Here is a 12282-nt window from a genome sequence, read left to right on the forward strand (position 1 = left end):
GGGGGAAAAAAACATGGATAATTTTTGGACAAGACGCCTATTTCAAATAATTTGGAAGGCAACTGAAAGATCCAACTGTCTGTCACATTCAATTTGGACCAATCAGATCAACCAAACATACGACACAGTACACCTTGTAAGCACACTGTGCATTTATGCTAAACTAGTGTAGTTTACTGTAGCCACCGTTCGCAAACTGGAGCCACTTTTGGTTCTCATCACAACTGGAACCCGCAAATAAATAAAAAATCTTCCTTCTCAGGTGACTGATTAGTGCAGTCATATTGTGAAGGGTTTAAAATAAATCAGATATGACGGTTCAAATTGAACCTTCAGCATTTCATACTTAAAATCTTCACGATCCTGCAGCCTTGCCAGGTAATAATCCCCTTCGTGATCATTGATACAATATCACAGTTTGACTGAGTAAATAAAACTTAATCCCAAAATGGTCACAAGCTATGTTTAAGTCGTCAAACACTGATCACATTTTCAGAAGGCAATTTCTAAGAAAGCTCTCACTCTTACAATTTTAAAGTTCATCCTAAATTGTACTCTGCGCCAGTAAATTGTCCTTGATGGATGGTTGTTTTCTGCCCATGAGTTCACTGCGGGGTCAAGGCTCAGGAAACAGCACTGGCACTTTAACTCAAACAAGCTAGAGCGATAAAAACATCACAGCAAATATATGCTATCCAGAAAAAAAACACTGAGTCCTTTGTAGAGTTTAATGACACAGATCCTATTGCTATAATTTATGTCACCAACACGTAGGCAAAGCCCAAAAAAGAAAAGACTATTGGCATCATGGGGTGGCTTCTGCAATTCAAATAATGGATTTAATGTTGCTGTGTGGTCAAATTTAAGTCACTTTTATTGATTGAGGTATTGAGGTTATGAGGTAAGAGTGAGTACAGACACAAAGAGATCCCTTTGATGCATTTTCAGGCTGTTTTTAGATCCAATAAGGGAAATGGCATGAAGATATCTAATCAGAATGGACAATAAAACCCAAAATTGGATTAGAAATAAAACAAGCTTGCAACCATCAACACCAAGCGGAACAACAGTTATTGGTCAACCTTTGAACCTTTGAATTTATGAAAAGGTATTGTTGTATAAGGTCCAATTAATGTGCATGCCTGCGCATTGCCTGCTCTGATTTTCGCATCGCAGAATGTAATTTTTAGTGGTTAGAAAAATATACTGTGGCATGTATACGTCCTTCTGACTGAGCTTTATTTGTGTTAGTGAAATGTAACATATATAAATATAGATATACGCACATAAATATATATATATATATACATATATATATATATGTATATATATATATATATATATATATATATATATATATATATATATACATATATATATATATATATATATATGTATATGTATATATATATATATATATATATATATATATATATATATATATATATATATATATATATATATATATATCTGTGGACGCCGAGTTACAGCACTCTCACATCATAACCGCGAGGTCATGTCTTGGTTGCATTGACAAATAGCTCTGCCATTTGCCCATGTGCTTCCAGTCGCAACAGCTATTGGGGCTTCATTAGCCAGCCAGTGAGGCCAGTGATGGAGGTTCCTGCTGCACAGCAGCTGGAAGTCTGTGGACTGCCGAACCTTTGGCTGCTGCCAAAAACAAGAGGTCAGCCCCTGGAGCTGCAGGCTGCCAGGGAGGGGAGTTCACCGCTGTGCACAGCAGCCAATTAGCAAGGAGATAACACAGAGCATGCACAGAGCCATGGAAGAATGTTTAGTTTTGCAGCTACTTGTGCACATGCATGTTTAAAATGACCAGAAGAAAATGCACTTTTATTTTTTTAATTTTACTGTAGACTAAGCAATTCAGCAATACAACTGAAGCTCATGTAAGTCAGGAAGTTGTACATGCTGCAATATTTCTTTGAACCAATATTCTAACATTTACCTCTCATGTCATAGCACCACAGCCAGGATATTGGCTCGGTGCATCAACCCTCCTCATCTCATCCCTTTAGGCATCTCAGCTTGAGGCACTGTGCCCTTGTTAGTTGTTAGCAGAGATGCCCAGACCTCCCTGGCCCCCGTCACCTCCTCCAGCTCATCCGGCGGGACCCCAAGGCGTTCCCAGGCGAGCCAGGAGACATAGTCCCTCCAGCGTGTCGTGGGTCTTCCCCGAGGCCTCCTCCCGGTGGGACATGCCCGGAACACCTGCCCAGGGAGGCGTCCAGGAGGCATCTGGAACAGATGCCAGAGCCACCGCAGCTGGCCCCTCTCGATGCGGAGGAGCAGCGGCTCTACTCCGAGCTCCTCCCGGGTGACTGAGCTTCTCACCCTATCCCTCAGGGTACGCCCAGCCACCCTGCGGAGGAAACTCATTTCGGCCACTTGTATTCGCGATCTTGTTCTTTCGGTTACTACCCAAAGCTCGTGACCATAGGTGAGGGTGGGAACGTAGATCGACCGGTAAATCGAGCGCCTCGCCTTTCGGCTTAGCTCCTTCTTCAGCACAACGGACCGGTACAGCGACCACATCACTGCAGACGCCGCACCAATCCGCCTGTTGATCTCATGCTCCATCCTCCCCTCACTCGTGAACAAGACCCCTAGATACTTGAACTCCTCCACCTGAGGCAGGATCTCCCCACCGACCCGCAGAGGACAAACCACCTTCTTCCGGTCGAGAACCATGGCCTCGGACTTGGAGGTGCTGATTCTCATCCCAGCCGCTTCACACTCGGCTGCAAACCTGCCCCAGTGCACATTGGAGGTCCTGGCTCGATGAAGCCAACATGACCACATCATCCACAAAAAGCAGAGACGCAATCATGTGGTTCCCGAACCAGTCCAACTCCCTCCGGCCCCTGGCTGCGCCTAGAAATTCTGTCCATGAAAATGATGAACAGAACCGGTGACAAAGGGCAGCCCTACCGTAGTCCAACACGCACTGGGAACAAGTCTGACTTACTGCCGGCAATGCGAACCAGACTCCTGCTCCGATCATACAGGGACCGCACGGCCCTTAACAGAGGGCCCCGGACCTCATACTCCTGGAGCACCCCCCACAAGATGCGTCCAGGGACACAGTCGAACGCTTTCTCCAGATCCACAAAGCACATGTAGACTGGTTGGGAGAACTCCCATGAACCCTTGAGCACCCGGCGGAGAGTATGGAGCTGGTCCAGTGTTCCACGACCCGGACGGAACCCGCACTGTTCCTCCTGAATCCGAGGTTCGACTATCGGCCGTATCCTCCTCTCCAGCACCCTGGAATAGACTTTACAGGCTGAGGAGTGTGATCCCTCTGTAATTAGAGCACACCCTCCGGTCCGCCTTTTTAAAAAGAGGAACCACCACCCTAGTCTGCCAGTCCACAGGCACTGTCCCCGACCACCACGCGATGTTACAGAGACGTGTCAGCCACGACAGTCCCTGCACATCCAGAGACTTGAGGTACTCGGGGCGGATCTCATCCACCCCCGCAGCCTTGCCACCAAGGAGTTTCCTGACTGCCTCGGTGACTTCGGCTCGGGTAATGGACAAGTCCTCCCCCGGGTCCCCCGCCTCTGCTACCTCCGCGGAAGACGTGACGGCCGGATTGAGGAGATCCTCGAAGTATTCCTTCCACCACCGGACAACATCCCCAGTCGAAGTCAACAGCTCCCCACCTGCACCATAAACAGTGTCGGTGGCGAACTGCTTTCCCCTCCTGAGGCGCCGAACGGTTTGCCACAACTTCTTCGAGGCCGACCGAAAGTCCTCCTCCATGGCCTCCCCAAACTCCTCCCAAGCCCGAGTTTTTGCCTCTGCTACTGCCCGAGCAGTACTGCAGCACGCTTGGCCTAGGACTCCTTCTTCAGCTTGACGGCATCCCTTACTTCCGGTGTCCACCACCGGGTTCGGGGGCACAGAAGTCCAGCAACAAGACACCGTTCGGGTTCAGATCAGGGAGGCCGTTCCTCCCAATCACACCTCTCCAGGTCACACTGTCACTGCCCACATGTGCGTTGAAGTCCCCCAGCAGAACAACAGAGTCCCCAGTCGGAGCACCATCCAGCACCCCTCCCAAGGACTCCAAGAAGGCCGGGTACTCAGCACTGCCATTCGGGCCATAGGCCGAAATGACAGTGAGAGACCTGTCCCCAACCCGAAGGCGCAGGAACGCGACCCTCTCGTTCACCGGGGTGAACTCCAACACGTGACGGCTAAGCTGTGGGGCAATGGGCGTGGAGGTGAGCCCGACTATATCTAGCCGGTACCTCTCAACCTCCTGCACCAGCTCGAGCTCCTTCCCCCTCAGCGAGGTGACATTCCAAGTCCCTACAGCCAGAGGCTGCTTCCGAGGCCCGGGCCGTCAAGGCCCTCCGCCTCAACCCCCACCCGAACCACACTGCACCCGACCCCTACGGCTTCCTCTGCAGGTGGTGAGCCCACAGGAGGTGGGACCCGCGTCGCTCGTTCGGGCAGGGCCCGGCCGGGCCCCGCGGGCGAAGGCCCGGCCACCAGGCGCTCGCATACGAGCCCCAACCCCGGGCCTGGCTCCAGGGTGAGGTCCCGGTTAGGCCATACCGGGCGACGTCATGGTCCTTTTATTGGTTTTAATCTGTTTCCTATTACACTAAATTTTTGGGTAGCGTATGGACATTATTCAGCAGATGTCTTAATTTATCTTTTAATATTCACCCACAGAGAGAAATATGTTTCAAATATGCTATGTACTCATTATGTTTTAACATTTCAACTATTTTTTGCAAGGTTAACTGTATTTTTCCACTATAAAGTGTTAACAGATAATATATCATATTAACTTTCAGTAATTTAGATGTCTTATATATTTGACTTGTACACATTTATTGTGGTTAAAATGTGCAAAAAGATTTTTTAATTTAAAAAAAAAAACCTACTGGTTCAAATACTCTCTATTTATATGACACATCAAAATGAAAAGTGGCTTCTCATTTAGAGAAAAAAAATCTCCAACTTCTTTTTCTTACACAGTCTTAGAGAAAAGCTCAACATTTCTGTTCCTCTGAAGATGTCACAGTGGATCCTCATATGAAACCACAAAATAACAGCAGCTAAAATAAATGAGAAACCAGTTCCAAAGATATTGAATTACAGTCACATGCTGAGATCTAAATGAGAAGAATTAAAATGTTAGTCCATTTCAATAGCTGGCATGACGGTGATCGTTTTAAAAACACTGATATGCAATTGAAAAAAAAATGTAATGGAAAATGAGCTCCTGTCAATTTGCTCAATAACTGCATTGCACCTGTACAATGTAGTAGCACTGTATAAACAATACCATTAAGACTGCATCTACAAGTGTTTGAATGGAAATGATAGTGGCCTTTGAACAAAATAATATCATCAGTGTGCAACACCATCATCTTCATAAGCATCACTGTGGTTCACCTACGGTGGAAAACCCCCATAATGTCCTTGCAATTGCTCCAAAGTGCTTTCAAATGCATAAAGCATTCTTAATCAGTAGAAACAACAGCATGACACCAGCCGCTCAGATGAGTCAGACAAACAGGCACGATTGTGTTGCGGCAGCAGGTGCGCGCCTAAGGCAATTTTCGAGCACCGCTTCATATCGAGGATTGTTGAGAAGAGAAGGCGAACAGACTGTAACCATTGGAATATTTCATTGTTGAAGATACCTGAAGATAAATTAACAGTTTGTTTATTCATACATTTTATTGATTTTAATCTTGCTGTACCGTTAGTCCTTGTTTTCATTGTGTCACCTGTCACATTTCTTGATGATGAGGTTTTATAAAACACTTCCATCTTTCTTTCAGGAGCTTGCAGAGTAGTGCAGTAGGTCTATGCTCTCGGCTATTGTGGAAACAAGGTGGGACGGGCGGGACTGCTCTATATGTATAAGGGAACTGAGTATTAGCAAAGGAAAACACAAAAGTCACATTTTGTGGCTTTACAGGACCAGAATACACAAATTTGAATGTAAAATGGCACGTACATCAGAACTTCATCTCCCCTTTTTGTTCATGTTAGTCATTCTATTCCTCCCTTCCTTTACGCATCGTAAGATACCTCTTGGTAAACCAATAAAATCTAATTATAATCCCCCAGAGGATAACAGTCAGTGACGTCTTCAGAGGTGACACTGTGGTTACATCATCGGATGGATTCATACCAGTTCGGTGGTCATTTAATCACTTTGTGAAATAATCCGGGCATTTGTCATGCAGTTGGAGTTTCACACAACTCCCTGAGGATTTACCCTCTATTAACCACTGCTGCTGGCCTCCTGACTTCCCCCCCTAACCCTAGTGGGACTTTCCCTGACAGAGACAATGGCTGCGGAGGAGAGTGAGTCACCGAATCCAATACAAAAACAACAACAGCAAAAAATATGTGGGCCTAATAAAGGGCAAGGATGCAAACACAATGAACAATATGATCAATAGCAATGAAGAAATTAGATTAAGAGCATGAAAGCAGATTGGTGTTCCTGCCAATGCCTTGTTATGCAAAATATTGGCATTAAAGGAATGTCCTAACGGGCTGTCAGATAATGGAATTCATTGTAGAAAGAAAAGTTCAAATATGCTTAATGTGCAATTTGCCCAGCTTTGTCCTGGTGTTGGTGTTGGCTGGACTAGAATGTTTTGTACAATAAACTAAAGCTAGAATCATGTTCTATTACTATACCGCAAACCCATTAATTCACTCATCTTCTATACCCGCTTATTCCTATTCACGGTCACGGGGGTCTGCTGGAGCCGATCCCAGCTGTCTTAGGGTGAAGGCCGGGTGACACCCTGGACAAGTCGCCAGTTCATCGCAGGGCCACATAGAGACAGACCACCATTCACACTCACATGCACACCTACGGACAATTTCAGAATGTTCAATTGACCTCACATGCATGTTTTTGGAGTGTGAGAGGAAGCCGGAGAACCCGGAGAGAACTCACGCAGACACAGGGAGAACATGCAAACTCCACACAGAAAGGTCCCAGGTCCGAGCCACTGAATCGAACCCACAACCTTCTTTCTAACCACTGCGCCACCGTGTCGCCCCCTACCGCAAACCCAATATTCTGAATATTCTTTCAAAAAGTGACTTATTTTGCAAGCAACATATTGATCAAACATCAGAAATTGTAATCAGTACAGTGGTAAAACGTAAGGTTTCCCCATTGGGAAGACATTTAAGTAAATTGGCGAGTCTGAAACCACGTCTCAAACGGGATTTCGTGTGTGATTCATTCTCCTTCCACCCGAATTATAACCGAAGCGGTGTCTTTTTATATGGGCCAAAATAAGACGACGTCTCTGTGGGCAAATGAAGAGTTTACCCTTTTGTTGGGGCGTGAGAGTTATTTAAGTTGCCTGTGTCTTCCTTTAAAATTAGACAGTCATTTTAAATGAAGGAACAGCCTTTGTCCAGTCAAGTGGAAAATCACTTACTACCAGTTGCTGTGCTACTAAAAAAAGGAACCTGTTTTTATTGGGAAGGTTACAGCGCAAAAACAATAGCAATGTAAATTGAGGCATGCCAGGCAAGTAGCAGGGAGGTGGCATGTTACTGCTGTGAGACCTCAGAAGGGAGGGATGGGGGTTGGGGGATTGATGGATTCCCATAATCTTTTTGTCATACAATGTAGGGGCCGCTTCCGAGAAAACGCTGTGCTGGCAAACGGACACTGCCGCTGCCGCGCTTCGCACTTTGCATGCGATCAGAAGGTTGTTATCACACTCTCGCCACATACTTAGCATCTCGTGACAAATGTTCAGTGCGTGCTACCTGCGGCATTTGCGATGGTCTCCGGGAGACATCAAGGTTAATTGGAATCAGGCGTTAAAAGACGTTCAATATTCTAAAAGTGACAACAAATTATGTTAATTGCAGTTTGAAGTCTTTGTTATCAAGGTGGAATCAATCATGGCCGCATCCCTTGAGGTCAGCCACTATACATAGCAATTAGCAAGTGTGTGTGTGTGTGTGTGTGTGTGTGTGTGTGTGTGTGTGTGTGTGTGTGTGTGTGTGTGTGTGACAGTAGCTGACTTCCTTCATCTTCAGGGGCCAGCAAATGATTTCCGTCAAATTGTGTCACTCAAATACACTTGACATTAAGAGTGTGTTCAGAGTTCAAAAGGAAGTGTTCCAGTACTCAGTATTCTGCTGCAGTGTGTATTCAGTAGTGTGTCTGTCACTCTATTGCACCCTGCTTCCTCCATACATACTAAGAGAAATATTGATTAAATGTAAATTCTACCTCTGTCAGACAATAGGTTGTGGGTGCGCTGGTCAATTTCTGACTAACTGCTGCCAACACAGCATTCGACACCTAGCACAGCTTTAACCTTAATTTAGCATGTTGGTAAGTATTTGGCACGCTCTAGTTTTGACTTTTCATTTTTGTTTTTTTTCTTCTGTGTGGCTGGCACAAGCAAACCTGATGGCTGTTTTCTCCGTGGCATCTGGTTCATCTGCAGTTGGTGGATCTTCAGCCAGAATCTCTTCTGGACTCCGTGGGTCATTCAAGGGAGGCTTCTGCTCTTTGCCTTTGATCCCCATCCCCGCTGTGATGGCATTCCACAAAGCGCTCTGGGACTTTGAGCCTGACATTAGGAAAGAAAAAAAAACACAGTTATTTGTTGTGTTACAATAAAAAAATTTATAATGCAATAAATATTTTTTTCTTTTTTCTTTTTAATTTTTCAACAGGTAGCACATTGTAAACTGGGTCTGTTCACATGATTCTCTGTGCTGAGGGAGTAACAGATCATCCACTGCGGTGCAATGCTGCCCCTGTGTGGACATATGCCATCATTGCCTGTTTAATTTGAATAACATCAGGTCACTGTAATGGAGCCACCATTAGACGCTTCATGTGTGCCATTATCTTTTACTAGTCAGTAAAAATAATTTCAAACGTCCCAACAGTTGAATTGACAGTCATCGAACTTCCAACCACAAAGAGCCTGACTATGATGAAAAACAACCCGAACAACGTATTATTTGATAAACTCTCTCAGATTCTTTAGCACAATAGTGAATTTCTCCTTTATCAGGAGGCTGAATTCTCATCAGCTAATAAAACTCCAGTAATGTTTTCCATCCCAATTGGAGTGAGTGAGTACAGTGAGCCCACACTTACGAGCAAAATTGGCTTGTGGTCTGGCAGAGCTGTCCCCTTCTTCATTTGCCACTGGGGAGAGAAAGACATGGTGAGAAATGACAAGAATGTTTCTTGCTTCCAAACAATTTATTTCAAAGAAAATGGCTGAAATTGTGCCAGCATGATAATATCAGGTTCAAATGTTCAAAGCATAGTAAGAATACTACATGCAGCAGGCTGATTTTAATAAGGCTTTTTCATCCTTTCCAGACAAGTTCCATTTTTCTAACAATGATTACATTCAACTGCCATTTTACTGGGTACACCTTGCTACTACGAGGTGGAGTGGTAATAAGTGGATAATGCACCATAATGTCTGCTGTTCAAAAAAAAAAAAAAACATGTACTGGTTACCTAATAGAGTGGCCAGTGTTGGACACGGTGTGCTTTCAGAGGTACTACTCTGCAGACCTTGGTTGTAACCAGTGAGCATTTGAGTTAATCCTCACTCTTCAAAGCGAGTAATCTCTCAGCAAGCTGCCTTCACTCCATACAAATGCCTAAATGCATTGAGTTGATGTCACATGATTGGCTATTTTCGTTAACAAGCAAATTAACATTGTACCGTTGTACCATTGTACAGTGGCCAGTGGCCAGTGAGTGCATTTCTCTCAAAGGTATTAAAGACATCATAAAGGTTGCTTTGCTATCCTTTCAGTCACAAACAGTAGCGAGAGATCAATACTCAAATATGTATGAAACACATCTAAAGGTGGTGCAAAGGAGATGTAATAATTAAAAAAAAAAAAAAAACCTTGTCCAACCTACAAAACAAAAGAATATCAGTGAAAATGGACATAAAATTGACTTTCAAAGAAACAAATAAATAAGTGAACAGTTTGATGAATACTTAATATGACCCGGTCACTTCTGGGACTGCAAGGTTCCAGTGGTGCTAGAAATAGAAGGCAAAATGCACATGTGAACCGCGGGTGCCACGGTGGCGGTTGTTGGAATGGCCAGACTGTACGTGGATAAGCATGAGAGAATGAAAAAAAAAAAAACACTTGAGAGTATCAAGTTTCACCTAAAGTAATGAGCACAATTAATGGACTAATGAATGGAATATTTGTATTTTCTTATCTTCAGGTGTGCATATAGTTATGTGAGTAAATGAATAGCAAACATGTGAGAGATAGAGTAAATCTGTTTTTGGTTGTTTCTGTTTTTTTTAATCAAAATTGACTTGTTTTGGTGTTTGGGATGAGCTCACATTGTGACACTACAGAATTTTATTCTGACTGTGACATATAATTTATGATGATGATGTGGTTGGTCCAAATCATTCCAGAACCAGCTATATGTATTGTTCAGATGAACTGACACATTATTATTCTCTGTGGTGCTGCCCTCTTTCATCTCTCCACGTGTCTACTCTACTGACTTTCATTTTAAGAGATTTTATCACCTCACCAGAAAGTAAAGAGCTCAATTTGGATTCTTTTGACCAAAATCTCTATTTTCATGGCTGATCATTATTGTAGTTAAATCAAATGCAGAAACCAGAGTTTTACTTGTGGTTTGTTACGACTCAGAAGAAGGCAATTACTGGCTCACTACCTTTACATTAATAAAACACTTTGAAGGTATGGGGCTTCAATGCTAGGATTAATGCCAGCTGAACTCTGACCTACAGCCTGACCTACAGTGGAACGTAAACCTGGAGTGAGATGAACATCTGCCAGATCAAAGCTCAGCTCTATGTCCTGTGGATGCTCCGTCTCATGCGGAGCGCTTCATGTGACATCTATATGATATAATGGTCTTTTTCAACCATTTTGGAAGTGACAATGAACCTATAGGAAAAAAATTGATAACAATGAAAATTCTTCTGGAAAATGGTCAAGAAGAGATAATGAACTGTGTATCATGGGAGTGTGTTTTTGTGTTTTGCCAGCTATTCATTTTACTTTTTGTTTTTGTAGATATGTTATTATGATGCCCCAATTATCATTAGAGCAGAACACAGAACTTGTCAGCTAAAATAATTTAATAGCAGCAGCCAACTTTTGTGTTAACGCTTGAGTGATTGGTGCTAGACTTGTGGCTTGTTTACTGGCCAGCGGTGGGTTTTAGTTTGAGATTAATGAGCAAACTGCCTCTGCAGTGACGGTGTTTTTGTCTCCCTGCTAAAAATTTTAATCATTAGAATCAGAATACTTAATTATTTCCATTGGTTTGTTGTTGTTGTGTTTAGTTTATTTTTTTGTACTTTACAATATTAGTGCAGAATACATCAATAAATCTGTCTGTTTTGTCATTTTCAATTCTGAAAAAACGGGGGGGAAACAAAAACAAGTATATGGTAAATCAATAACAGACAGCAACAACAACAGACCCAACATAACCATAGGCTAGCACAGTGTTGCCTAACCTGACTGAACGAAAAGTGTGCACACTGCTCCAACAGTTTTGAAAATGTGGTCAATACTGTTCAAGTGTCAATCAAGGCACCAAGCTTTCACAAGAGAGAATCTTGTTCTGCAAGTGAACAACCCTTATATTTATATATGTTTTCAGTAAAGAGTAAGTACTGATTATGAAAGTGTAGAAATAGTAAAATAATAAATGAATGAATATAGCATACTGGCGACTTGTCCAGGGTGTCCCCTGCCTTCGCCCTATGACAGCTGGGATAGGCTCCAGCAGACCCCCGTGACCCTGAAAAGATTATTTTGATATTTGCGTCACAAATGTCACGGGAGAAAAAAGTGACACAAAAAAGGTCCCTGTAAGTTCTCCATGGAAACGGTCATGAGATTCTGGATGACCGTTTCCGAGTTGGAATTTGTCTTCATGTGACATTCAGCACAGCTCCAGTAGAAAGTGTAATTATGCAATCACGCATCATCCAAACGCCTAAAATGCAGATGTCCATCACACAAAGTCTATCTAAATTGAATATTCCACTGCCACCAAATGCTGATAAAGAGTTGATACACTAACCCACTGTTTCTCAGAGTGGGTGGCGCAGAGTCACGGCTGGGGGGGGGGGGGGCACCGGGCGGGAGGGAGACGGGGCGCCAGGGGGAACTAATGTTTTCACGTCGGAACTTTTTCCACGGCGGAACAATTGACAAAAAGTGTTCAGTAGGTTGTAG

General features: G+C 43.7%; 1 protein-coding gene across 2 annotated transcripts in view; it reads right to left on the minus strand.

Moving 5' to 3' along the window:
- pde1cb (phosphodiesterase 1C, calmodulin-dependent b) overlaps positions 1 to 12282 on the minus strand; it is a 79294-nt gene that overhangs the window by 53183 nt on the left and 13829 nt on the right. For both annotated transcript variants that reach the window (XM_076021716.1, XM_076021717.1), the window contains exons 2-3: positions 9161 to 9211; positions 8456 to 8621 (exon numbers count right to left, since the gene is read on the minus strand). In XM_076021716.1, the coding sequence (XP_075877831.1) occupies positions 8456 to 8621; positions 9161 to 9211 (217 nt within the window). The remainder of the gene's footprint in view (positions 1 to 8455; positions 8622 to 9160; positions 9212 to 12282) is intronic.

The sequence above is a fragment of the Nelusetta ayraudi genome, unplaced genomic scaffold (genome assembly GCF_046127955.1).
Source record: "Nelusetta ayraudi isolate G7.1 ecotype Tasmania unplaced genomic scaffold, CSIRO-AGI_Nayr_v1 ptg000011l, whole genome shotgun sequence".
Classification (NCBI taxonomy): Eukaryota; Metazoa; Chordata; class Actinopteri; order Tetraodontiformes; family Monacanthidae; genus Nelusetta; species Nelusetta ayraudi.